Source organism: Muscardinus avellanarius, assembly GCF_963383645.1.
Source record: "Muscardinus avellanarius genome assembly, chromosome: 5".
Classification (NCBI taxonomy): domain Eukaryota; kingdom Metazoa; phylum Chordata; class Mammalia; order Rodentia; family Gliridae; genus Muscardinus; species Muscardinus avellanarius.
In genome coordinates, this window is record NC_137790.1 from 63343413 (window position 1) to 63367480 (window position 24068).

The 24068-nt window shown below is 41.4% G+C and overlaps 1 protein-coding gene across 6 annotated transcripts in view; it reads left to right on the forward strand.

The window, feature by feature from the left end:
* Nucleotides 1-24068, forward strand: part of SIDT1 (SID1 transmembrane family member 1) — a gene marked incomplete at both ends in the record, with an annotated part of 113001 nt that overhangs the window by 65367 nt on the left and 23566 nt on the right. For 3 of the 6 annotated variants that reach the window (XM_080696713.1, XM_080696712.1, XM_080696714.1), the window contains 6 exons: nucleotides 510-611; nucleotides 1531-1614; nucleotides 3095-3182; nucleotides 4693-4764; nucleotides 5163-5256; nucleotides 11879-11922. In XM_080696713.1, coding sequence (XP_080552839.1) covers nucleotides 510-611; nucleotides 1531-1614; nucleotides 3095-3182; nucleotides 4693-4764; nucleotides 5163-5256; nucleotides 11879-11922 — 484 coding nt within the window. Of the gene's footprint in view, nucleotides 1-509; nucleotides 612-1530; nucleotides 1615-2991; nucleotides 3183-4692; nucleotides 4765-5162; nucleotides 5257-11878; nucleotides 11923-24068 lie in introns of all 6 variants that reach the window. The other 3 variants (XM_080696715.1, XM_080696717.1, XM_080696716.1) reach the window with 3 other exon arrangements.

Below are 24068 nucleotides of genomic sequence, written 5' to 3' on the forward strand. Positions count from 1 at the left end.
CTTTAACAAAAGATCTAGGAGAAGTAGTGGTCTCGTGCTAATTCTTGCCTATGGGAAGGCATTGAGAACTCTTGCAGAACAGGCTAATCTGCTTTTCCATGTAGTTTCCTATTTCACAATGACCACAGAAATAAGTCTTGCCTCATGTTACATCCAAATGTCTCTAATTCAAAGGGAGTGGGGTGTGATAGAAACTTTTTAGGTAGAAAATGGAATGAAGTATTGTAAAATTTAGTTGAAAAAGAAATTATCATACCATAAAATGAAATGGCAACATTATGTGAAATGGTCACTTTGCCTCAGTCAAGGTAGTCTTCCAAATGCCCAGCAGGGAGTCGCACAGGGCAGACCGTTGCTCCATGTGTTTGGGCTGAATGACCGACTGAAATAATGAGTCACTGAGATTTGCCTCTGAAATTTTTGCCTAACCGTGTGAAAATGGTTTGGGTTCACAACTGTAAACATTTCTTAATATTAAAAATTCACATCTCTCTTTTTCTTGTTCCCAGTATTTTCTATACAAATTTCCCAAAGATGTGGACTCAGTTATCATTAAAGTGGAGTCTGAGATGGCTTATCCATGTTCTGTTGTCTCTGTCCAGAACATCATGGTGAGTCCTGATATTTGTCAACCTTCTAGTATATTATAATTAGATTATCCCAGAATAAATAAAAAAGAGGGACAGGGACCATGACTTTCTCTTAGTAAGTGTCTCTGCCAAATAACCAAGTAATAAGAACAGAATTTTGTGTGCCTGAATGGGATATCCCTGCTTGCAGATATTGAGTTAGAGAAATAAAGTTGAAGACATTGAGGAATAAAGAGATGTATTTTGGTATCACCAAAATAATGGAAAGAAGGAAGAAAAAAGGGACAAGGAGCAAGGGAGGGAGAGAGAAAGAGGAAGATGAATCATGACAAAAAGAGAAGACTGAGTTGTGAGTTCCACAAGAAAAATAAAATAGAAACCTACCAGTTGTTCTGTTTTTAAATTTTCACTGTAACATTATGTTTTTTCTGTTTTACTAGGTGTTAACAAAAAAAAATGGGAAAGGTGTTAGACATTTCAAGACAATCTCTTCATAGTTCTCTTTAGTATAAAGTGACTAACTTTAGCCGGGCGTGGTGGCTCACACTTGTAATTCCAGTACTTGGGAAACTGAGACAAAAGAATGAACAGGTTCTAAGGCAGCCTCAGCTACTTAGTGAGGCTCTCAGCAATTTACTGAGACCCTGTTTCCAAATGTATAAAATAGGTCTGGGAGTGTAGCCTGGAGGTAGAAAAGCCCCTGGGTTTCACCCCCAAGTACCACAATAAATAAATAAATAAATAAATAAATAAATAAATAAAGTTACTAACTTTAGAGAACAGTTTATCAAATTTTTGCAGGACTATTTCTTGACTGTTCTGATAAGAAATAATTTATGGCTTCTGGCTTAGTAAGGCCTCCCACGCTCCATGATCTGGGTGGTATGACATTATGTGACATGAGCGATGTTTTCCTTCTTATCCCTCATGCCTGCAATAGTGTCCAGTGTATGACCTTGACCACAATGTGGAATTTAATGGTATCTATCAGTCCATGACTAAGAAAGCTGCCATCACACTACAGGTAAGACATTGTTTCTGTGGTCACTATTGTCAATGGCGATGCTTATTTTGTAGTCATCTTATCTACTAGCATCCAAAAGAAATGGCTATCACTGGTATACCTTGGATCTACTTCCTTTCTGACTGGGTTAAAGAGTAAGATTGCTGTGCCCGAAATCTAAGCCTGCTATCCTTTTCCCCAGGGAGATTCTTGGGAACCTATGGTGCAGTGGGACATGTATCTGACAGATTGCTTAGAGAGTTAAGGCCAGAAGATTCCAACCTACTCATTGGGTTTGCCAATTCAAGGTGAAGTTTGTCAGATCTGCTTAAAGCAATTAAACATATTCTAATAATTTGTACCAGCAATAGTGACCAAAAGAGGGTATTAATTCTGGACAAAATGACAAGTTAAAACAGCAGTTCATCCTTTTAGAATTTGTAATTAAAGTATTATCTATATGTAATTTTATAGCATATGTATACATGTCATTATATTTTCAGAGACTCTATCTTTTGAGCAGTACTTACTTAAGAAAACTGTAACTTTGTTCTCTAGGTTAAGGTGTTATTATTTGTTGAATAACAAGTGAAGAATGAAGAGAGGTTCATTATAATTTAGATACCAAACCTAAAAATTACTATTAGTCTCTTTAATTTTCAAGAGTTTCAGATCTAATATCCCAAGTATCTGCTCTTGTTGGTATCTATTTCTTCCTTAGTTTCCCAGCATTCTATGGTCCTAAATAAAGAAGAACATAAAAATAACCATAACAGGGAACTTTGGAATTATATCATCTGGCTCACTGCACTGGTGAAGGGCAAAGCATATCAGTATATGTCTACCTTGGGTGTATTTGGCAATAAATCATCACTTCTCTTTGGGGCCTATGTTTGGTTCTTGGACCATTTTATCAGTGGGCTAAGCACGATATCAGAAATTTGGGGATGGTTTAAAGAGTCAAGGTTGTAGAACTATAATATACCTTAAAGGTCATCTTGTCAACCCTGCTCATTCATGGATGAGGAAACTGGGACACAGAGAAGTACTCACAAGAAATCAAAGCCAAGACCATAACTCAGCCTTCCCATCTTCAGTCCTTCACCTCCCTAACATGAACTATTTTGTTAACTGCTGAGTGTATGACTTTTAGGAAAGTTATTTATATTTTAAAAGAAAAACTTGATATATAAATATTAATTATTAAACATAGGCTGTTGACATTATGATATATATTTTACCTATTACAGTTATAAGCACTCATGTGGTACAACATAGACTGAAATCCTAACAGTGTATCTATTTAATTTCTTTGATGTAATAATTATCTTCTCGGAAATCATCTGGAATAGATCATGGGCATTTGAAAGTCCTTTCTAAGGAGTTAGAGGGCTGGAGTAAACTCTACTTGTCTTCTCTTCCCTCTTTCTTTCTGCCCCTCTCTGCATGGACTTTCTATCTTTCTTACCTGTCTATCATAAAGTTGTTATGTCTTACACAGAAGAAAGATTTTCCAGAAGAGCAGTTCTTCGTGGTGTTTGTGATAAAACCAGAAGATTATGCCTGTGGAGGATCATTCTTTATCCAGGGTAAGAGATAGTAAGGACCACTTGGAAAAGAATGAAAGGGAAGCCAAAAGTTCATCTCTAGTTTCCAAGGGTCCATCAGCAGTGGCTTGCAAAGGTAGTCTGAGAAACACTTGAGAAAGAAAAGGAAGAAGATAGATCTAAAGGTATTATGGATACTACAGACGTCACATACTACAACTTTTTTGAAGTCTAATACTTTCTTAGAACATTTAAAGTTCACTTAGCTTGCCCTATACTCAACAAATATTTGTTACTATGATGTAAAGATCTTACACAATGGACCAAGGTCTTTTTCCTAAGGTCAGTTGTTGCGTCCCTAAGGCTCTGACCTGCAGAGCCCCAGGAAAGAAGACACAAACGCCGAGTCTGCTAGTGATACTACTTCTTTAATGCTTCCTCCTCTTTAATGCTTCCCCTTTAATGCGCAGAGCAGGCAAATATATATCAGTCTCATAACCCCTCCCTAATCACTCCACCAACCCCAAGCTTCCCACAGCTAGGGCATGCACATTTCTAACCCTCTCATAGGCAGGCTGGTGGTAGCAGGAGGCACTGCGTCACTGATCATCCATAGGGCCCCTGATAGGGCTCACTGTGCAGGCTCAGGGCACCGCCAGCCTCGTGAGCCTCGTGACTTGGCAACATGCCTAGGCGCCATCTTGAGCCACCGCCCCATCCCAGTCTAGCCGAGTGGGCCCCGACAGTCAGTTTCTAAGGAGACATTCTTATTGTAAAATCATCATTTTACAAAGATGGACAAGGAAAATTTTGAGTTCACCATTCTGATTGCCAAAATTGTACCTCATACGGCAGTAAGAAAGTCAAGTGTGATGACTTAAGGGGCTGTGTAAGCTTTCAGAGTACAAATAGTTATGGGTAGCTACCCAGTGCTACCTTAGGAATGGAATAATGGAAAACGTAGACCCCTGTTGAAGAGGGGTCTTCACAGCTTACTGTTAGGTATTAATGGTTCCCTTGATGTTTAGGTAAAATTTCTGCTGGGGTGCTCTTTGATCTCTAAATTACATAGCTCCAAAGTTTTACCAATGTCCAAAGTTCCTTCATAAACCATAAGCCCTCTGATGACTAGATAAGGAAAAAAATGTTCATTGGCTAGAAAAAGATGCAAACAAAAGGAAAACATGGCTTTTTCATTTTGCCACTGTTTTCCTCGGATGGCTGAACTATCGAGGGGAGGGAGGGCAGACCCCTCTCACTGGAGGAGGGAGGCTGCAGTCCCACTTGCACCAGTTAGTGCCACGAAATGTGCCCAAGCAAAGGCCAAACTGGGTCTTAACCAAAAGGGACCTGAGGTAATTTGAAGGTTTGGAGGTGAGACTTTCCTCCACTTCTTGGTAAAATAAAATTCAGCGGCCAGAGTTAACACTTTTTATAACAACTGTTCAGAAGACAGGACAATAATCCAGCATCTGATCAATTTTGTCATGTGGTGTGTGTGTGTGTGTGTGTGTGTGTGTGTGTGTGTGTGTGTGTGTTTTGCTTTCACCAGAAAATGAGAACCAGACTTGGAATCTACAACGAGCAAAGAAACTTAAAGTGACTATTGCTTCTTCCATTAAAGGTTAGTGTTGGCTCAAGAGTATAAAGGAGAGATTCCCATGTCAGGAAATCTCTCAAATAATTCAATACTAATGTCATCCTCCCAGACAGAATCATCACAAGAAAATAAAATGTAATTACCTTAGAGGTAGGAGAGAGAATCAGAACACTTTGTTCGATCCCTTCTAAAATGAGCTGTGTACAGCAGGCCTTCCCCAACTCCTCTGGGAAGCCATCACCTGAAAGTGTCTGCCTGTGGGTAAGGTCCAGGCGACCTCCCAGAACTTTGCTGCTCTGAATGAAAATTTCTTGGGACTTAAGAGTGGGTGAATGCAGGTGGGCCCTTTAAGCTGTCCTTTTTCAAATATACTCCTCTTTCTCCTGAGGACCACCGCACCAAAGCTGCTTTTCTCTCCTCAGAATTTGTTTACGTGAAATCCAGTCTTTTCAGCGTCTTCATCTTTTTGTCCTTCTACTTGGGATGCCTCCTCGTTGTGTTTGTTCACTACGTGAGGTAGGTCAAAAGTTTCCAGAACTGTTAACTCCCTTTGCCCGTCTCTGCTTAGCAAGAGGCAAGGACTTAGAGCCATGATGACTGGGGTTAAAGCTCCCTCGGCCACTAACTGCGTGACCTTGGCCAAGCTCCCTAACCTCCTGTGCCTCAGGCTTTCCCACCTGGATAATGAGATCGCAATTTGCCTCAGAGAATACTGTCCCTTGCAGTGTTTATGTCAACATCATACACAAAAAATGTGATGAACTTTATCATAGTTGAACTCAATCATCATGCTCATAGAGTGTTGGTTATTCTGGTAGCTAATGAAAACTCAACAAAAAGGCCACACATATACACATTCATATACACATACATATACATATACATATCTATACACACACACACACACATACACATTTCTTTTTTTCCCCCAGTACTGGAGATTTAACCCTGAGGCATTTTACCTCTAAGCTGCATCTCCAGCTTTTTCTTATTTTTTATTTTAAAACAAGGTCTCATTAAGTTGTTGAGGGCCCCACTAAGTTGCTGAGGCTGGTCTCGAACCTAGAATCCTCCTGTCTCAGCCTCCCAAGTGGTAGGATTACAGACATATGCCACCACATCTAGCTTATATGTAAATTTTTTAGACTGAAAAATATTCACTGCAGATCCTATTGACTATAGGAAATGATCTGTTCTTAACTAACATGAAGATTTAGAAACCATTTTAAACATTCTATGAAAAAGTAAATTTAAAGATGGGTGTGGTGGCACACGCTTGTAATTCCAGTACTTGGGAGGCTGAGACAGGAGGATCACACAGGTTTGCAGCCAGCCTCAGGTACTTAGTAGGACCCTCCACAACTTGGTGAGACTGTGTTTTAAAATAAAATAGGAATGGGGGTGTCACTCGGAGGTAGAATGCCCCTGGGCTCAATCCCCAATATCCGCCCAAAAAGTAAATTTAAGCCAGGTGTGATGATGCACATCTGTAATTCCAATATTTGGGAGACTAAAATGGAGTCAGTTGCAGGTTTATGGACAGCTTTAGTAATGTAGTGAGACTCAGCAAACTAGCAAGATCCTGTTTCCAAACAAAAAATAAAATAAAATAAAAAGATTGGGAATGTAACTTAGAGACAGAATGCCCCTGGGTTCAATCTCCAGAACAACAACCAAAAAAAAGTAAATCTAATGTCTAAAATAAATCTTGAGGCACAATAAGTACCAGGAGTAATACACTTTGATACCACACTACCAGGTGCTTTTCTAACATTGTAGCATCAATTTTTCAGTAAAATGTTCTTTGGGAAAAAAACAAACTAGGTAATTGTACTGTAATTTGACCAAGGAGATTCCCTTCCCAAGACTTTGGGCCCCTAATAAAAAAATTAAAAAAGCAAATTTCTCCTTTCCTCTCAGCAGGGCTGAGCCTTGAGAATTCCATTCTTTGTTGTGCTCTCTGCAAAACAACTACAAGAGAAAGGCAGAGGCTGACAATAAACAAATGTTCTTCCTCCTCTTGAATGTGTAAAGAAAACAAAGGGCATAGAATCTGGGGACTATTGGGCAAGATGAACAACCTTTCCATATTAAGATCTCTGTCAACTCAGTGACGCGGGCCTAGCTCTAGTTTCAACAAGTCTCTTCTTTTTTTTTTTTTTTTTTTCGGGTCTGGGGATGGAACCCAGGGGTATTCGACCTCCGAGCTACACCCCCTGCCCTATTTTTTATTCTTTATTTTGAAACCGGGTCTCACAGAGTTGCAGAGGGCCTCACTAAGTAGCTGAAGCTGTCCACCAACCGCACCGCGATCCTCCAGTCTCAGCCTCCCGAATGCTGGGATTACAAGGGTGCGCCACCACGCCCAGCTTAAATAAGTCCCTTCTGTGACTTGTAGGAAGCTTTGAGTTGAGATACTGCCTTCAAAAATTCCTGTAGCCTATACCAGTAATCTCAGTTTTGGGGAGGCTGTGACAGGAGGATCACAGGTTCAAGGCCAGTCTCATCAACTTAGTGAGACCCTCCACAATTTAGCAAGACCCTATTTAAAAAAAAAAAAATTTCTGGGGATGAAGTTCAGAGGTAGAATGCCCCTTAGTTCAGTCCCTAGTACCAATAAAATCAAACAACAAATAGACAAACAAAAAACCAGGGCCACTACTAGGCAAGTCTAGGAGAGTTTGATACCAAAATAATTGAAAATAATGAATTATAAACAACTGGGAACAACAGAAATCCATATTCATAAAGAAAGGGAAAAGAACCCTAACACCTAGAGATATTTACCCAGAAATTCAACAACTTCATTAAGACAGGCACCCACTGGAGACCATTCACGGTAAAAGGGAGGACTCTTGCCTACAGCAGAGAACCAAGGATGTAAACCTAGAGAGAGTGCTGAACTTGGAAAAATCATCGTTTTGGAAATATTGTGGTAAAGATTAGATCAGATTAAGAATCACCAATGGATGCTAAATCTAGAGGGAAAATTGGATAAGGATCAAGATGCTTTTGTGGCCATAAAGTCCATCCTCACACTTGCTTAGTCGTTGTGAAGGAGAAATAATAAACATACGAAGGATAAACACTGGCTGGGTGATCAAAGCCAACACTGCCAAGGGGAAGGCGGACATGGTGTACCTCCAGATGCCACACCCGAGGAAAACACATCACACGTGCAGTGCTGTGTTCTAGGAATACGTGTTTTGAATCTAATCAGGTGGAAAAACTAGACGCAAATGTATATAAAAGACAAAGAAAGTAAATGGGAGGTGTTCCATATTAAAGATAACTAAAGAGATAAAACAACTAAAGACAATACCGATCTCAGACTGGATCTTGCACTAGAAGAAAAACATGCCACAAAAGACATTGTTGGACCAGTTGACAAAACTAGAAAACAGAGTGTAGATAAGAGTAACACGCAGGGCGTGGTAATCCCAGTACCTGGGAGGCTAAGACAGAAGTTCAAGGCCAGTGACAGCAACTTAGCAAGACACTGTTTCAAAATAGAATAGAGCTGGGGGTGTAGTTCAGAGGTAGATGCCCCTGGGTTCAATCCCCAGTACTGCCAAAAATAAACAAACAAACTCAAATAAATGCTAAACTTTCTGAATTTGATTTAATAGTTATAATGTGGTTACATAAGAGAATATCTTCACTTTTTGGTAATATTTAGCAATAAAAGTCTATGACATATACAACTTAATATGAAATGTTACAGAAAAAATTTGATGATGGATACATGTAGATACATACACATGATACATATGTGAAGAAAGACAGGAAGAACAATGAAAGGAAATGGGGTAAAAAGCTAACAATAAGCCTAGAAACACTGATAAGTAGCATAGCCTTGCCAGGTGTGGTGGAGCGCACCTGTAATCCCAGTACTTGGGAGACTGAGACAGGAGGACGGCAGGCTCCAGGACAGCCTCAGCAATGTAGTGAGACTCCCAACAACTTAGCAAGACCCTGTTTCAAAAATAAAAAGGGCTGGGGATGTAGCTCGAAGGCAGAATGCCCCTGAGTTCAATCCCCAATGCCACAAAAAGAGAGAGAGAGAGAGAGAAACAGACAGACAGACAGACAGACAGACAAAGCCCTGCCTCAGGGAGATAGGAGTCCAAAATGTCTTCATGCCAGGTTGGTATTTAAACACCATGTCTTTCCCATCCTTCAGCCCCTATCCACTCCACAGTGAGCTCCTGCAGTGACTGTGTAAGCCTGGGGCCATGCAGTGCATGAGTCTTCTCATTTATTCTACTCAACCACCCTGCACCACAGTGAATCCAAACTGCCCAATTCTGAGTCCTCCTCCTTCCCCTCAATTCTTTTATGAGTTACCCATTGCCACAATAGTGCTGTTTGAGAAAACAAGCACAAGAACTCAGGGCGTACAGCAAAGACGAGTTGAGTTTGTTCACAAACTTAAAGTCAGTTGGATAGTTCTGCTGACCTGGCCTGGACTCAGACATCTTAGCAGGACATGGTTGTAGACTGAGGTCCGCTAGGCGCTGGCTCTTCTAGACTGTCCTCTGCTGCCTTGGTCTCTTGTCCTCCAGCAGGCCAGCCTGGGATTAGAGAGATAGCAAAGAAAGGTAGCAGAAGGGTGCAAGGCCTCCTTAAGATGTAGGTTCAAAAGTACTTCCGCCTTATGCTACTGGAAGGAAAATCAGTCATGAGATGACTTCATCCCAAGTCCAGAGATGAAGATGTAGATCTACCTTTTGATTGACAAGATACAGCCACTTAGCCATCAAACTAGACCAGTTCTTGCCAGGTGTAATGGTGCGTACTTGTAATCCCAGAACTTGGGAGGCTGAGATAGGAGGATCACAGGTTCTCTGCCAGCCTCAGCTACTTGGTAAGACCTTGTTTCAAAATAAAGTATAAAAAATAGGGCAGGGGTATAAGAGGTGAGAGGTAAAATGCCCCCTGGATGAATTCCCCAGTATCGAGAAAACAAAAGAACAAAAATTAACTAGACCGGTTCTCACTGTCACCTCCTTCTTCTTTTTCTTTCATTTTGTTTAATTTTATTTTGGTGGTACTCAGGATTGAACTCCAGGGGCATTCTCCCTTTGAGCTACACCTCCAGTCCTATCTTTTCTTTTTCTTTCTTTCTTTCTTTCTTTCTTTTTTTTTTGTTTTTTTTTTCCTTTTTTGGTGGTACTGAGGTTCCTGAAAGCCCTTCTACCTCCGGGCTACACTCCCAGACCTATTTTTTTTATACGTTTTTATTTGGAAACAGGGTCTCCTAAGCCAGCGCGCGCGGCTGGCTTCAAACCTACGCGATCCTCCTGTCTCCGCCTCCCAAGCGCGGGGATTACAAGCGTGCGCCACCACGCCCGGCTCTTTTCTTTTTTTAAATAGGGTCTAACTAAGTTGCTGAGAGACTTGCTAAGTTGCTAAGAAAATCACGAGCTGTGATTTTCCCATCTCAGCCTCCCAAGTACTGGATTATAGCCATGCACCACCATGCCCAGCTCTCATTTGCTATTTTTAAAATTTACTCACCGAGTACTGCCTGCCTCTCTCTAGCTTAGTAAATCATTGAGCTCCTCTAATGAAAACTTTTATCAGTTCCAAAAGCCAGTGGAAATGTGGGGAGAGTCCATTAGTACAAACACAGAACCCAAATGTATCGTGTTCTAGGAGTTCACATAATCGCTTGCTGGCCAATATCACTGAAGTTATTGAGAAGGAACTTCACCACCAGCCCCTTTACCAGCTGGAACATTCAGAATCGCAACTGATCTCCTTAAAGATGCACTTTGTTCATTCAACAAATGTTTGGTGAGCATCTCTTATGTAGGAAGCCCTGTCCTAAAGGTTAGAGAGAACAGGGGTGAAAAAGAGTCTAGACCCCAGCCCTACTGCGGCTCCATTAACGAGGGAAGACACATACAAGCAAGTAGACAATAAATAAGATAATTCCACTGGTGACTTGGGGAGAAGAAATGCAGTGGTGTGGTGGAGAATGATTGGATTGGGATACCACTTTAGATATGATTTGGTCAGCAGAGAAGGCCTCTCAGAACCTGAATGGCAAGAAGAAGACACCCATGTAAGGATCTGGAGAGAGAGTGAGTCGGGCAGAGAACAAGAGCAAAGACCCGGAGGCAGGGATGAGTTTGGTGTGTCTAGGAGCAAAAGAGGTTTGAAGAGAAGTCCTTCCACCAAGAAACCGAGATCAGGGTGTGCAATTTCTAGGGTTTTCATCCAGAAGTAAATAAGATCATTTACCAAAGAATGAAAACAGATGTAATAAACTGTGGAGACTGCTCTGGGTTACCTTGTGGGACCAATGTAATCACAAGGGCCCTTTTGATAGGAAAGCAAGAAGGTCAAAAAGAAAGAAAGAAGGAAAGAAGGAAAGAAGGAAAGAAAGAAAGAAAGAAAGAAAGAAAGAAAGAAAGAAAGAAAGAGAAAGAGAGAGAAAAAGAGAAAAAGAAAAGAAAGAAAAAGAGAAAGAAAGAAATAAAAAGAATACACATGGCAATATTCCCCAAACTAGTCTGGTCTAGAGATTCAACACAATCTTTTTCAGAGTCCCAGCTGTCTTTTTTATAAAAATGACAAATTAATCCTAAAATTCATAGGAATATGCAAGGAACTCTGAAAATACAAAATAACCTAGGGGAATAAAAAGCACAAATTTGGAGAACTCACATTTCCTGATATCAAAATGTATTACAAAACTATAGTATCCAACACTGGGACTGACATAAAGATATGCAGTCCAAAGAAACAGAAATAGAAATTGAGTTCAGAAATAAACTCTTAAATTTGTGGACAAGGATGTCAAGACAATTCAATAGACAAAGGACAGTCTTTTCAACAAATGGTGCTAGGACAACTAGATATCCTCATGAAAAAAGAATGACATTGCGCTCATGTCTGTAATCTCAGGGAGACTGGTCCCAGGTTCAAGGCCATCTTCAGCAATTTAGTGAGACTACCAGCAACCTAGCAAGACCCTGTTTCAAAACAAAAAGATAATAATAATAAAGGGGGAACGACAGTGTATTTTGGAGGTAAAAGGTCCCCGGGGTTCAATCCTCAGTTCCAAAAAAAAAAAAAAGCTGAGGTTCTTACTTCTGTCTTAGGAGCATGTATATGTGCTTATTTGCAGGTTTCAGAGAAAATCCATGGATGGAAGCTTTGGTTCCAATGATGGTAAGAAAAATTCTTGGTTTTAATTCAGAATGCTGCTGAAGAGTGGTGTGGCAACATCCCTTTTGAAGCTTCTTCTGCCTCTCTGTCTTTTGCACTTGTAAACCCCCCTTTGATTCCTTTCTCACAGAGCAGACTCATCTGTAGTCTTTCCACAGTAACAGAACTAGTAAGAATCAATTTTATAGTTGATAATTATTGAGATATGGAGCACACATAGAACTGTTACTTGGAGTGTCTCTTGTAATCAGCCACAGCCCACTTGTGAGCCATTCATCTTTTTAAAAAGGTTTCATCTTCCCTGGGTGTGGTGGTGCAGGCTATTAATCTCAATATTTGGGAGGTTGAGGCAGGAGAATGGCAACTTGTTCACAGTCAGCCTCTGCAACTTAGCAAACAAGGCTCTGTAACTTAGTGAGACCCTGTTTCAAAATAAAAAATAAAAAGGGCTAGGAGTGTATCTCAGAGGTAGGATGGCCTTAGGTTTAATTCTCAGTAACACACACATGCACACACTAAATATATATATAATATTTCTCATACCTATCTTATCCCAAAGCTGATTTGGGAACAATAAAAAGAATTCATTGTGTCAACACTAATACAGATTTTACTTTTCCCAAATTGAAATAGAAGCTGTGTTTGTTTGTTTGTTTGTATAAGTATCTGAAAAATTAAAGTGTTTGAAACTAGTCAAGAAAAATAGAGTGTAATAATTTCAGGGAATCCAGAGTGACTAAATATCAAACCATTATAATCTGTTCTTTCCTCCAATCTAAGAATTTGAACAAAAGAATCAAATTACTTGATCATTTAAGAAAACATAAGCCAGGCGTGGTGGCGCACGCTTGTAATCCCCGCGCTTGGGAGGCAGAGAAAGGAGGATCGCTCAGGTTTGAAGCCAGTCGTGCTGGCTTAAGAGACCCTGTTTCCAAATAAAAACATAAAATAGATCTGGGAGTATAGCCCGGAGGTAGGAGGGTTTCCAGGAACCCCAGTACCACCACAAAAAAAAAAAGAACATAAAGTTTTAAAAGTGGTGTGGAGGGGGTATTAGGTCCTTGGGTGGAACTCAGTAGCATTTTATCTCTGAGCTACACTCTCAGCCATTTTTGCTTTTCATTTTATTTTATTTTTGTGGTACTGGGGTTCCTGGAAACCTTTCTATTTCCAGGCTACACTCCCAGACCTACTTTTTATATTTTTTATTTGGAAACAGGGTCTCCTAAGCCAGCATGGCTGGCTTCGAACCTGCGTGATCCTCCTGTCTCTGCCTCCCAAGCGCGGGGATTACAAGCGTGAGCCACCACACCCAGCTTTGCTTTTCATTTTAAAACAGAGTCTCTAGATTGCTGAGGCTGGCCTCAAACCTGCAATCCTCCTGTCTCAGTTTCCCAAGTACTGGGATTCCAAGCATGCACCATCACACCAGGCTTAAAAGTGATTTTTTTTTTTTCAGTACTGGGGGTGGAACCCAGGGGCATTCTACCTCCAAGCAACACCCCCAGCCCTATTTTTTATACTTTATTTTGAAAAAAGGGTCTCACTGAGTTGCAAAGGGCCTCACTTACTAACTGAGGCTGTCCGGGAACCATGATCCTCCTGTCTCAGCCTCCCAAATGCTAAAATTACAAGCGTGCGCCACCACGCCCGGCAAAAGTGCCCATTTTTTAAAAGCCTCAGTTGGCAGTAGTCACTTAGTGTACCTAAACTACTTGGCATAGAGTAAGAATTTTAAAGAGATGGTCTGGGAGTGTAGCCTGGAGGCAGAAGGGTTTCCAGGAACCCCAGTACCACCACAAAACTCTGTATTAGAGTTGACACAAAGAATTATTTTTATTGTTCCCAAATCAGCTTTGGGATAAGATAGATATGAGAAATTATGTCCTAGAAAAGAGTATATATGTGTACTTGATTTTTAAGTCACATGTAGCAGATGTTTCCTTCTGTATTTTCTCCCCTCACTGAGTCCACAGAATCTTAGAAAGACACTGACCTGCCCCTGCCCCCACCCAGCAGGACCTGTTCTCTCTCTGCTGGAAGGCACGCCAGTTATTACATTTGTCTTCCCCAAAGTCAGCATGTCTATTTTTCCAGCCACCCAAGCACTTTGATTTAATAAACAACTGCCTATGTGAATGACTGAAAAAGAACACCTGTTAGTGAAGCTTTAAGATGCCCAGTACTATTCTCCTTTTTATTGACACTGTGTTTCAATGAATTTGTCTTCTCACCAGGTCTCATCTTTTCTCCTACAATGCTTCCCAGGTTTTTATATTATTTTAGGCCTAGTTCAACTTAGGCCTAAAGCTGAAGGGGCTAGATTTTATTGAAGATGAGATGTTATTTATTGTACGAGTGCTGTCATTTTTATTGCAATAATAAAGGAATTCCACGTTCAGAAGAGTTTCTGGAGCATCAAAGTATAAATGGATCGAACTAAGACCCAAGCCATATCATTGTCCAGGGTCAACAAGGCTCTGACAATTAACTAAGAGCCATAGATACCCTTCAGATGACAAGCAGAAAAAAAATGAGTGACCAAAAAGAATAAAGATATATCGTAAGCAAGCCAGGCATGGTGGTATACAACTGTAATTCCAGTACTTGGGAGACTAAGACAGGAGGATCACAGGTTCAAGTTCAGCCTCAGCAATTTAGCAAGTCTCTCAAGCGACATAGTGAGACTCTGTTTCAAAATAAAAAATAAAATAAAATAAAAAGGGTGAGCTGGGCGTGGTGGCACACACTTATAATCCCAGTTCTTGGGAGGCTGAGACAGGAGAATCGCAGGTTTGCTGCCAGCCTCAGCTACTTAGTGAGGTCCTCTGAAACTTAGTGAGACCCTGTTTCAAAATAAAGAATAAAAAAAAAAAATAGAACCAGGGGTGTATCTCGGAGATAGAATGCCCTTGGGTTCAATCCCCAGTCCTGCAAAAAAATAAAAAATAAAGGGCTGGGTGTGTAGCTCAGAAGTAGACTCTCCCTGGGCTCAGTCCCTAGTACAAAAAAAAAAAAAAAAAAAAGATGTATGTGGCTGTAACAAAAACTACAACCACATCAAAATATACTTCAAAGACACAAGCAATAAAGGTTACTTCCTATACCTGAAAGGTGAGCAGAGCTGTGTACTTCAGGATCAGTAGAGTCCAGGGCTCTGGTCCACTTCCCTGTCATTTCCTCAGCTCTGTCTTACTCCCAGGGCCAGTGGAGAGATGGGTCTGGGCTTATACCCCTACCTGCCAATGAAAGAGAGAAGGAATTTTTCAGAAGTCCCTCCCCAGAAACTTCTTCTCATGCACCACTGACCTAGAGTAGATGGTATTCTTATTGTTAAATCAGTCATTACAAGGAATAGGTCTACCTATACATCACATCATCTCAGTCAACATTCTCACCTGATATAATCCAAAACAACTGACCACACAACTTAGAGGAAGGAAGATTTATTTGCTCACGATTTCTTGGAGATTTTGGATTCAGTCCATGTGAGGCCCAGGGCCTACAGATATCAGGGCATGGCAGGGGAAACAGAGTGAGAGAGGGAGAGGGAGAGGGAGAGGGAGAGAGAGAGGGGGGGGGTTCTACTTCCATCATGGAGGCTGGGAGCAAGAGGAAGCAAGCAAGCAAGGGGATTCAAAGGTGCAAGCACAGTCCCTAAGACCACACCCCCAGGAACACACACTCTCCAGACACCCCACCAGCCTATGTCACCACCCAGATAAACCCACTGTACTGATGAGACTACAACCCTAATGAACCCTGAGCTCTTCAAGGGACATTCTATATATGATCATAATACACACAAACCCACTCTTAGGATTAGGGAGAGGCCCTCTTTCTTTAAGACTCTCTTTAAGAGTCTTTCTTTAAGAGTCTCTCAAAGTCAACATCATGAAGAGCCAGGTAACTATCATTGGGAGCTGTCCTGTGCATCACCAGATGTTCAATAGAACTTTAACCTGTCCCCACTAGATCCCAGCAGTCCACTTCCTCCTCATGACCACTGAGAATGTCTCCAGACACTGCCTAATGTCCTCTTGGGCCAGAATGGCCCCTTATTCTCCCTGTTTGAGGATCCCTGACTTAAATACATCTGCTGCCTGGCACAGGTGAGCATATTTGGGTGAAATGCCAATGTAATTAGGGAACAGGGGAGCTCACGATGAAGAGCTTTAAAATGGGAGAAAATAAGCCTTTGTAATGCAGAGAAGCTTCAGAGAAAGCTGGCACCACCTCCAATGTCCCATGACTACTCATGAGTAAAGACCTCATTGTTTAAACAGCAGAAAAAGATAAGCCCGGCCGAAGGGGAGAACCAGGGAGGACTGGATGGAGCACAGAGAGGCCAGCCAGGAGGGAGAGACAGGCAATTGAGGATGGACCAAAAGTTCTGGGAGCTATGGGGCAGGGGCCGTTGAAGAAGAGCAAGAATACAGGACCGTCTTTCTCTCCCCTGGCTAAGATCCTTGTGAATGAAGGGTACAGGAAGTTCAGTGGGGCTCAGAGCTGCAGGAAATGCCCTGTGGAGCAAGGCATTGGTAATTTAGTGTAATGTTTCTGCCACAGGTTTGATTGAGGTATAGGAAATGAAGCCAGGTTAAGTTACCAAAGGGGTAGCTCTGTCTTAGATAAGATAGAAAGACTGCACTCAGAAAGTCTGTCGGTTACTCTACATGGGTTTTTCTTGGGAATTCCTACAGTTTTAAGTTGTATACTACAAAACAAGAGGATTTCTTTCATACTTCATGAGATGACGAAGAAGAAAAGACCCTGGAGTTTGAGTGAGATAGAACTAGTTCTGGTAAAGAGCTGTTCCAAGCCAAGCATGGTGGCACGTGCCTGTAATCTCAGTACTTGGGAGGCTAAGACAGGAGGATTGAGGCTAGTTTTAGCAACTCAGAGAGACCCTACCTCAAAATAAAAAATGAAAAGGACTGGGTGCATAGCTCAGTGGCAGAACACCCATGTGTTCGATAGCAAGTAATATACACACACACAAACACACACACCAAGTGTCTAATGAATTATTTTGTTTCCTGTTGCTATAACAAAGTACCTGAGGCTGGATAATTTGTAAAGGAAAGAGATTTCTTCTGCTCACAGTTTTAGAGGCTGAAAGTGCAAGATCAGGCAGATCTATCATTTCAGCCTCTGGTGAAGGTCCCCATGGCTCATCACAACATGGCAGAGAAGTGGAAAGGGAAGAGAGCCCTGTGCAAAAGAAGTCATATGGTAAGACAGGATGCTACAGAGATTCAAGAACCAGGCTTGCTTTTTCATAATAACTTGCTTTCTTGGGAACTAACTAGAATTCCATGAGAACTACATAATCACTTCCAAGGGCGGGGCCCCAAGATCTAATCATATCACACTAACCCTAACCTTTCAAAGGCTCCACCACTTTTCAACATTATCACACTGGGGACCAACCTTCCAGCACATGCACTCTTGGGGGATATACACTCAAGCCATATTCAACACACAGCAGCATGGTGGCACACACTTGTAATATCAGCATTTGGGAGGCTGATAAGTAGGATCACGGTTCGTGACCAGCCTCAGCTACTACTTAGTGAGACCCTGTTTCAAAATAAAGAATGAAAAATAGGGCTGGGGGTGTAGCTCGGAGGTAGAATGCCTCTGAGTTCCATCCCAGTACCACAAAACAAAAAACACAGCAGCCACCAAATCCTTCCCTGGATAGAACCATTCCTGAATCAGCCTCTCAGCAAAGGGCAGGGTCTAGAGAGTGCTAGGTTCAGAGGCTCAGAGAACTCAAGGAACAGAGAGCTTCATCAGCCTTTCTAGCAATGAGTATCAAATTCTAGCCTTGGCCCTGTATTATATTATTATTATTATTATTATTATTATTATTATTAGCAATACTGGGGATGGAACCCAGGGACATTCTACCTCCAAGCCCTATTTTGAAACAGTCTCACTGAATTGCAAAGGGCCTCATTAAGTATCTGAGGCTGTCTTTGAACCTAGATCCTCCTGTCTCAGCCTCCCAAATGCTGGGATTACAAGCGAGCGCCACCATGCCCAGCCTGTATTATTCTTTTTCTGGATTTCTTTGACCTTTTTGCCCAGTTTTGGTTTTTTTTTTTTTCTGTAAGGGGATTTTACTTTTACATCCTCCTACAGAGTTGAATGATTTTTTTCATTTCCTCAACTTAAAAAAACAAACAAAATTAAAAAAACATGAGGACAGTTGGGGCAGGTGGCCAACTGGCATGAAAATAAACTTTCATGGCAGCAAATTCACCTCATTACTGACTCCTCTTCAACTTCCAACCTCCTGAGTCTTCACAGGCTGAAGGGGCCATGAACTACAAAGTCCCTGAAAGACCAAACATGTCAACATGAAGGGAAATCTTTTCTGCTCACATAGGACACTTAGGACACAAAACAATCATACAGGCATATCCTGCTGTTAGTGAGGTAGACAGATGGCAAGGGGCTTGTGCCCAGGGAGAAACATACCCAAACAAATTTCCTCATTAACATGAGATCATTCACAATCATATGCCTACTATTCCCAGCCAGGACATCTTGATTTGTCTTATAAACTGCTTTTGTGTGTGAGTCTACTTTCTATATACTATGCAGTTAAAAATATAAGTATGAGGAGCTGGACGTGGTGGCGCACGCTTGTCATCCCAGCATTCGGGAAGCTGAGACAGGAGGATCGTGGTTCGCAGACAGCCTCAGCTACTTAGTGAGGCCCTCTGCAACTTAGTGAGACCCTGTTTCAAAAATAAAGAATAGCCAGGAGTGGTTGTGCACACTTGTAATCCCCACACTTGGGGATCATGCAGGTTCGAAGCCAGCCGCACTGGCTTAAGAGACCCTGTTTCCAAATTAAAATATATAAAAAGTGGGTCTGGGAGTGTAGCCCGGAGGTAAAAGGGTTTCCAGGAACCCCAGTACCACCAAAAAAAATAGAAAATAAAAAATTAAAGAATAAAAAATAGGGCACAAAGTGTAGCTCGGAGGTCAAATGCCTCTGGGTTCCATCCGCAGACCCGCAAAAAAAAATTGTGTGTGTGTGTGTGTGTGTGTGTGTGTGTGTGTGTGTGTGTGTGTGTGTGTGACTGAGATCATACTTGAAGTTTGGGAAGAAATGCTTTGATTACTGCATCCTTAAAAAGGCCTTAAGACATAAGCAAAATTGACAGAATTCTATTACCCTCTGTTGGCTGATCTCATAGTGCTCATGGATTAAGTCCACAGAATTAGAGCTAGGTGTGGTGGCGCACACTTGTAATCCCAGTTCTTTGGAGGCTCAGACCTGAGGATTGCAGGTTCACGACCAGCCTCAGCCACTTAGTGTGGCCCTCCACAATTTAGTGAGACCCTGTTTCAAAATAAAGAATAAAAATTAGGGCTGGAGGTTTAGCTCAGAGGCAGAATACCCCTGGGTTTAATCCCCAATACCGCAAAAAAAAAAAAAAAAAAAAAACTGCGCAAAGTTAGAGCATTTATGTCAAGCAGTTGTATTGCACCTGAAAAATCTTGGTGCTCTTATCCATCACAGAAGCCACAATGCTGCAGTTGTCTCAAAGTGAACAGGGCCAGCAGATACACCAAACACCAGAGCATGCGCAGTCATCAGCCCGAGCAGAATGCAGAAGTCAGCGGTTCATCAAAGTCTGCCCGGACCTGCACAGCTGGGCCTTTTTTTTTTAAATGCAGTTGTCACCTAACAAAACAGTGGCTATTTTCGTTTGTTCTCTTGCTTTGATTTTAGGTTTTGGGTTTTGTTTTTCTTCTGATTGCACACAGCAAGACATAGGCTCCCATGAACCAGTTCAACCTCCCACCACAACCCAATTCAGTCATCTTCCTCGCACGCTTCTACTTGTCCCATATCCCAGCGACACGTAAGGCTGACAGTTCCGAGTTCAATGATATTAATGTTCTTTATATTCTATTTGCACATTTAATAATTTTTAATACCACGTTTTTAATGAAGGATGTAGGTTAATGGCTAAAACAGGGAGCTAAAGCTTGAGAAAAGAAAAAAAAATATTGATGTAAAAGACTACAACATCACTTAGACCTGATATCATAACAGGGGTTTCATGAAATTCCCACGATGAACTAGACAGAAGGCGCAGCACAGCCCTACCCCAACAGAAAATCATTGGCAAGCAGCGGCAGCCACTCCAAACAGTAAAAAGTGTTCTTACTTGTTTAAAATATGAATTTATTAAAGTGGAGATGGAAATGAGCCTCAATCTCCTTGTCCCTTTGAAAGATATTCTCATGGCTGGGCATGGTGGTGAGCACCTATTATTTCAGTACTTGGGAAGCTGAGACAGGAGGATCACAGGTTTGAGGCCAGACTCATTGAGACCCTCAGCAACTTAGTGAGAACTTGCCTCAAAATAAAAAACGAAAGGTGCCGGAGATGTAGCCCAGAGGTAGAATGCCCATAAATTTGATCCCTAGTACAAAAAAAAAAAAATTCTGGCACCAATAAAAAAAAACATATTTGCTTTTAATTACTCATATTTTGAAGAAAACCTCTATTTTTTCAATTAAAACAGTAAGTTTTGTGATACATGCACACCTTTTAGAAGGAAGTACTATTCATGACATGTCTTCGTGGATGAAACTAGAGGACATTCAGCTAAATGATACAAAACACACACACACACACACACACACACACACACACACACACACAAATACTGTGTGATTTTACTTATATGTAAAAATCTGAAAATGTTGAATACATAGGATCAGTGAATAAAATAGTAGTTCCCAAGCTGGGCACAGTGGCTCATGCCTGTAATTCCAGTTCATGAAAGGCTGAGACGGGAGAATTGCAGGTTTAGGGTCAGCCTCAACAACTTAGTGAGACTGTTTCAAATTAAAAAGGGCTAGGTGTATATCTCAGAGATAGAACACCCCTGGGTTCAATTCCTAGTACCACCAAAAAAGAAAAAGAAGAAGAAAATAAAATGAAAACATGTAGTCCAAAAGGTACAAACTTGAGTTATATAAGCTGAATCTAGCGATCTAGCATACAGTAGGACTGTAGTTAAGAATATTGTACTATATATTGAATTTTTTTTGTGGTTGTAACTGGGGGTGGAACCCAGGGGCTTTTCTACCTCTGGTCTATACTTCCAGATCTATTTTATATTTTATTTGGAAACAGGGTCTCACTAAGTTGCTGAGAGCCTCACTAGCTGAGGCTGGCTTTGAATCTGTGTGATCCTCCTGTCTCAGCCTCCCAAGTGCTGGGATTACAAGCGTGCACCACCACACCCGGCTATATATTGAAATTTTTTAAAAGAGTAAGTTTTAGGTGCTCTTACAATAAAATTAAAAGAAATAACTATGGAAGGTAATGGATATGTCAATTTTCTTCTCTGCAGCAACACTTTACTAGGTATTGTATTAGTCTATCAAAACATGTCATATGTCTCAAATATATACAATAAAAATAAACTTTAATAAAAGAGGGTAGGTTTCAACAGAGAACATTACAATGAATTACTTCTACCTGAGTGGCAGGGCAAACCACTTAACCCCTCAAAGCCTCCATTTTATCGTCTTTAAGAGAGAAGTTAATAGTAGAACCCACCCCTTAAGGTTGTTGAAAAGTTAAAAGACTAAAGCTTTAGGACAAACTTAAAAGAGTAAACATGACTGATGTTCAGTAAATATCGGTCAATAGAAATAATAGCTGCAGCGGTGGCAGCAATAATAACAATAAAAGCATTAGGCTGGCGGCTGTGGTAGCGCGCAGCTGTAATCCCAGTACTTGAGAGGCTGAGATAGGAGGATTGCAGATGGAGACCAGCTTCAACAACGTAGACTCTCAGCAACTGAACAAGACCTTGCTTTAATTTTTAAAATAAAAGAAATGGCTGGAGGTATAGCTTGAAGGTAGAATGCACCTGGGTTCAAACACACACACACACACACACACACACACACACACAGAGTAGCAGCAGCAGGGCTCACGGTGATAACAGTGGTACTTGTTGTAGCCAATAGTAACAGAAGCAGCAGCAAAGCTCTAGGCAATAACTATGGCCAAATTTGTCCAAAGTCAAAGGAGACTGTTAAATCGTACAGAGTATCTTCTTCATCTCACATTCACTGTGCTTGCTTCTAACTTCTAACGCAGATGAAAAATGTAGATGGTACTGATGCCACGATGCATAGTTATAGGTTAGCCCAAAGAAGGTCAGGGGTCTGATTTCCCTAAATAATAAATATATCAAGCTTAGTAGCAATGCCAGAGGGTATGCATTCTGAGAGGCAGAAACTGCTTTCTCGGGGCCTTGGAAACAGCCTTGCCTGCTAAGAACACTGCAGTAGCCTTGCAGTCCAGCTGAGCCAGCTCTTGGCTAAGCCACCAAAAGAAGAAAGGAAAAGGAGTCTTCAGGGCTACTGGATTTGTTTCCCATCACCTGACTACAATTTTGAACTTCACATTTGATTAGTTTTCTTTGTAAAGAAAATGAATGGGCACACAGTTGTTGTTGCTGTTTATTTTAATCCCATAATAAAGCCTACAGAGTTGGTTTGCAAAACTGTAAGTGTTTTTAACACCCACTAGTGGGACTGAAATTTGAAGACTGGATGAAGATAGTCAGCTGTGATAACTAGGAATCGTTTGAGGCTTTGGGTTCTTTTACCTCTGTTATGCACCATACCATGTATGTAAGCTATAAAAACTGTATTTTCACTGAAAATACTGAAATATATTTACAGTGGGGATATTTTAGAATACCGTCAGCTAGCCGGGCATGGTAGCGCACGCTTGTAATCCCCACGCTTGGGAGGCGGAGACAGGAGGATCGCGCAGGTTCGAAGCCAGCCGCGCTGGCTTAAGAGACCCTGTTTCCAAATAAAAATATAAAAAATAGGTCTGGGAGTATAGCCTGGAGGTAGAAGGGCTCCCAGAAACCCCAATACCACACACACAAAAAAAGAATATCGTCAGCTAAGTTTCTTTAATGAAAATATATTTTCCTACAGTAGTATAAGAAGAGACCAACCAGCAGGCTGGGGGCTCAGTGGCAGAGTGCTTGCCTAGCATGTTCGAGGCCCTGGGTTTGACAGCCCAAAGAAAAAGGGAGCGAGGAAGAGACTGACACCAGTTAACTCACAGACTGTTGTCTGTCATATGACACCAGCCATATCACCTGTCAATAAGATGATTTTGTTTAAATATCCAGATCCTTTTTTAAAATTTTTATTGGTGCATTATAGTCGTACATCTTAATGGAGTATGAGATGGTAGAGGCGCACGTGCACCCATCACCCAATTAGCCCTCACGCAATTCCCACCCCGGCCCTCCCCCTCCCTCCTTCGCGTGCTTGGCTCAGTGATTGACTTTGATATGTTTGTGAATGTACATCAAATATCCAGATCCTTAGCAAAGCTCAAAGGCAGTGAAGAAGTGTTCTCATGAAATTCCATAGATGAGTGTGGTTTCTGCAAAGATGGTGGCACTAAGCGAGAAGCTGCCTGCACACCTGCAGCTTTGCAGATCCTGCTCCCTTGGTTCAGCTTGGCTTCTTTCTCAGGAATCATTAAACTTAATGGGATAGCATCTTGTCTAATAGCCATTATAAGTCTGGGAGATATTTTCCTCTGATGCATCTGGTGGGATGGCTCTCGAGATACCCCCTAAGATCCCCAGGCAATGAGTTCACTCTCCCTGCTACTAGGAATACTGTACTAGAAATTTTTGAGAACCATTATCTTAAAGTCTATTTTCCTCTCAGTCAACAACCAGTTAGCAACAAGCATCCCTATTCTACTTCCTATACATCCTCAAAGAAGTGGTCCTTTTTCACGCCCGTGGCTACTATAGATCCAGTGAGTCCAGTAACTTCCCCCTTGCCTGGACTTCCTGCCATAATCAGGGTGGGTACTGTGAAGTGGTATAACAAACAAACCTCTGAACTACTGTGGCATAATAATTCTGAGTTTCCATCCAGTTGCAACCTTTCTCACAGTGATTCTAGACACAGGAACTTTTATTCCTGTGATTCTGATAGTTTGGCAGAAAGCAGATTTTTTTCTCTAAGGGGTCAAATAGTGAATATGTTAGGCTTTCTGAGTCATATGGTCTAAGTTACAGCTCTTCAACTGTGCCATTGCAGCATAA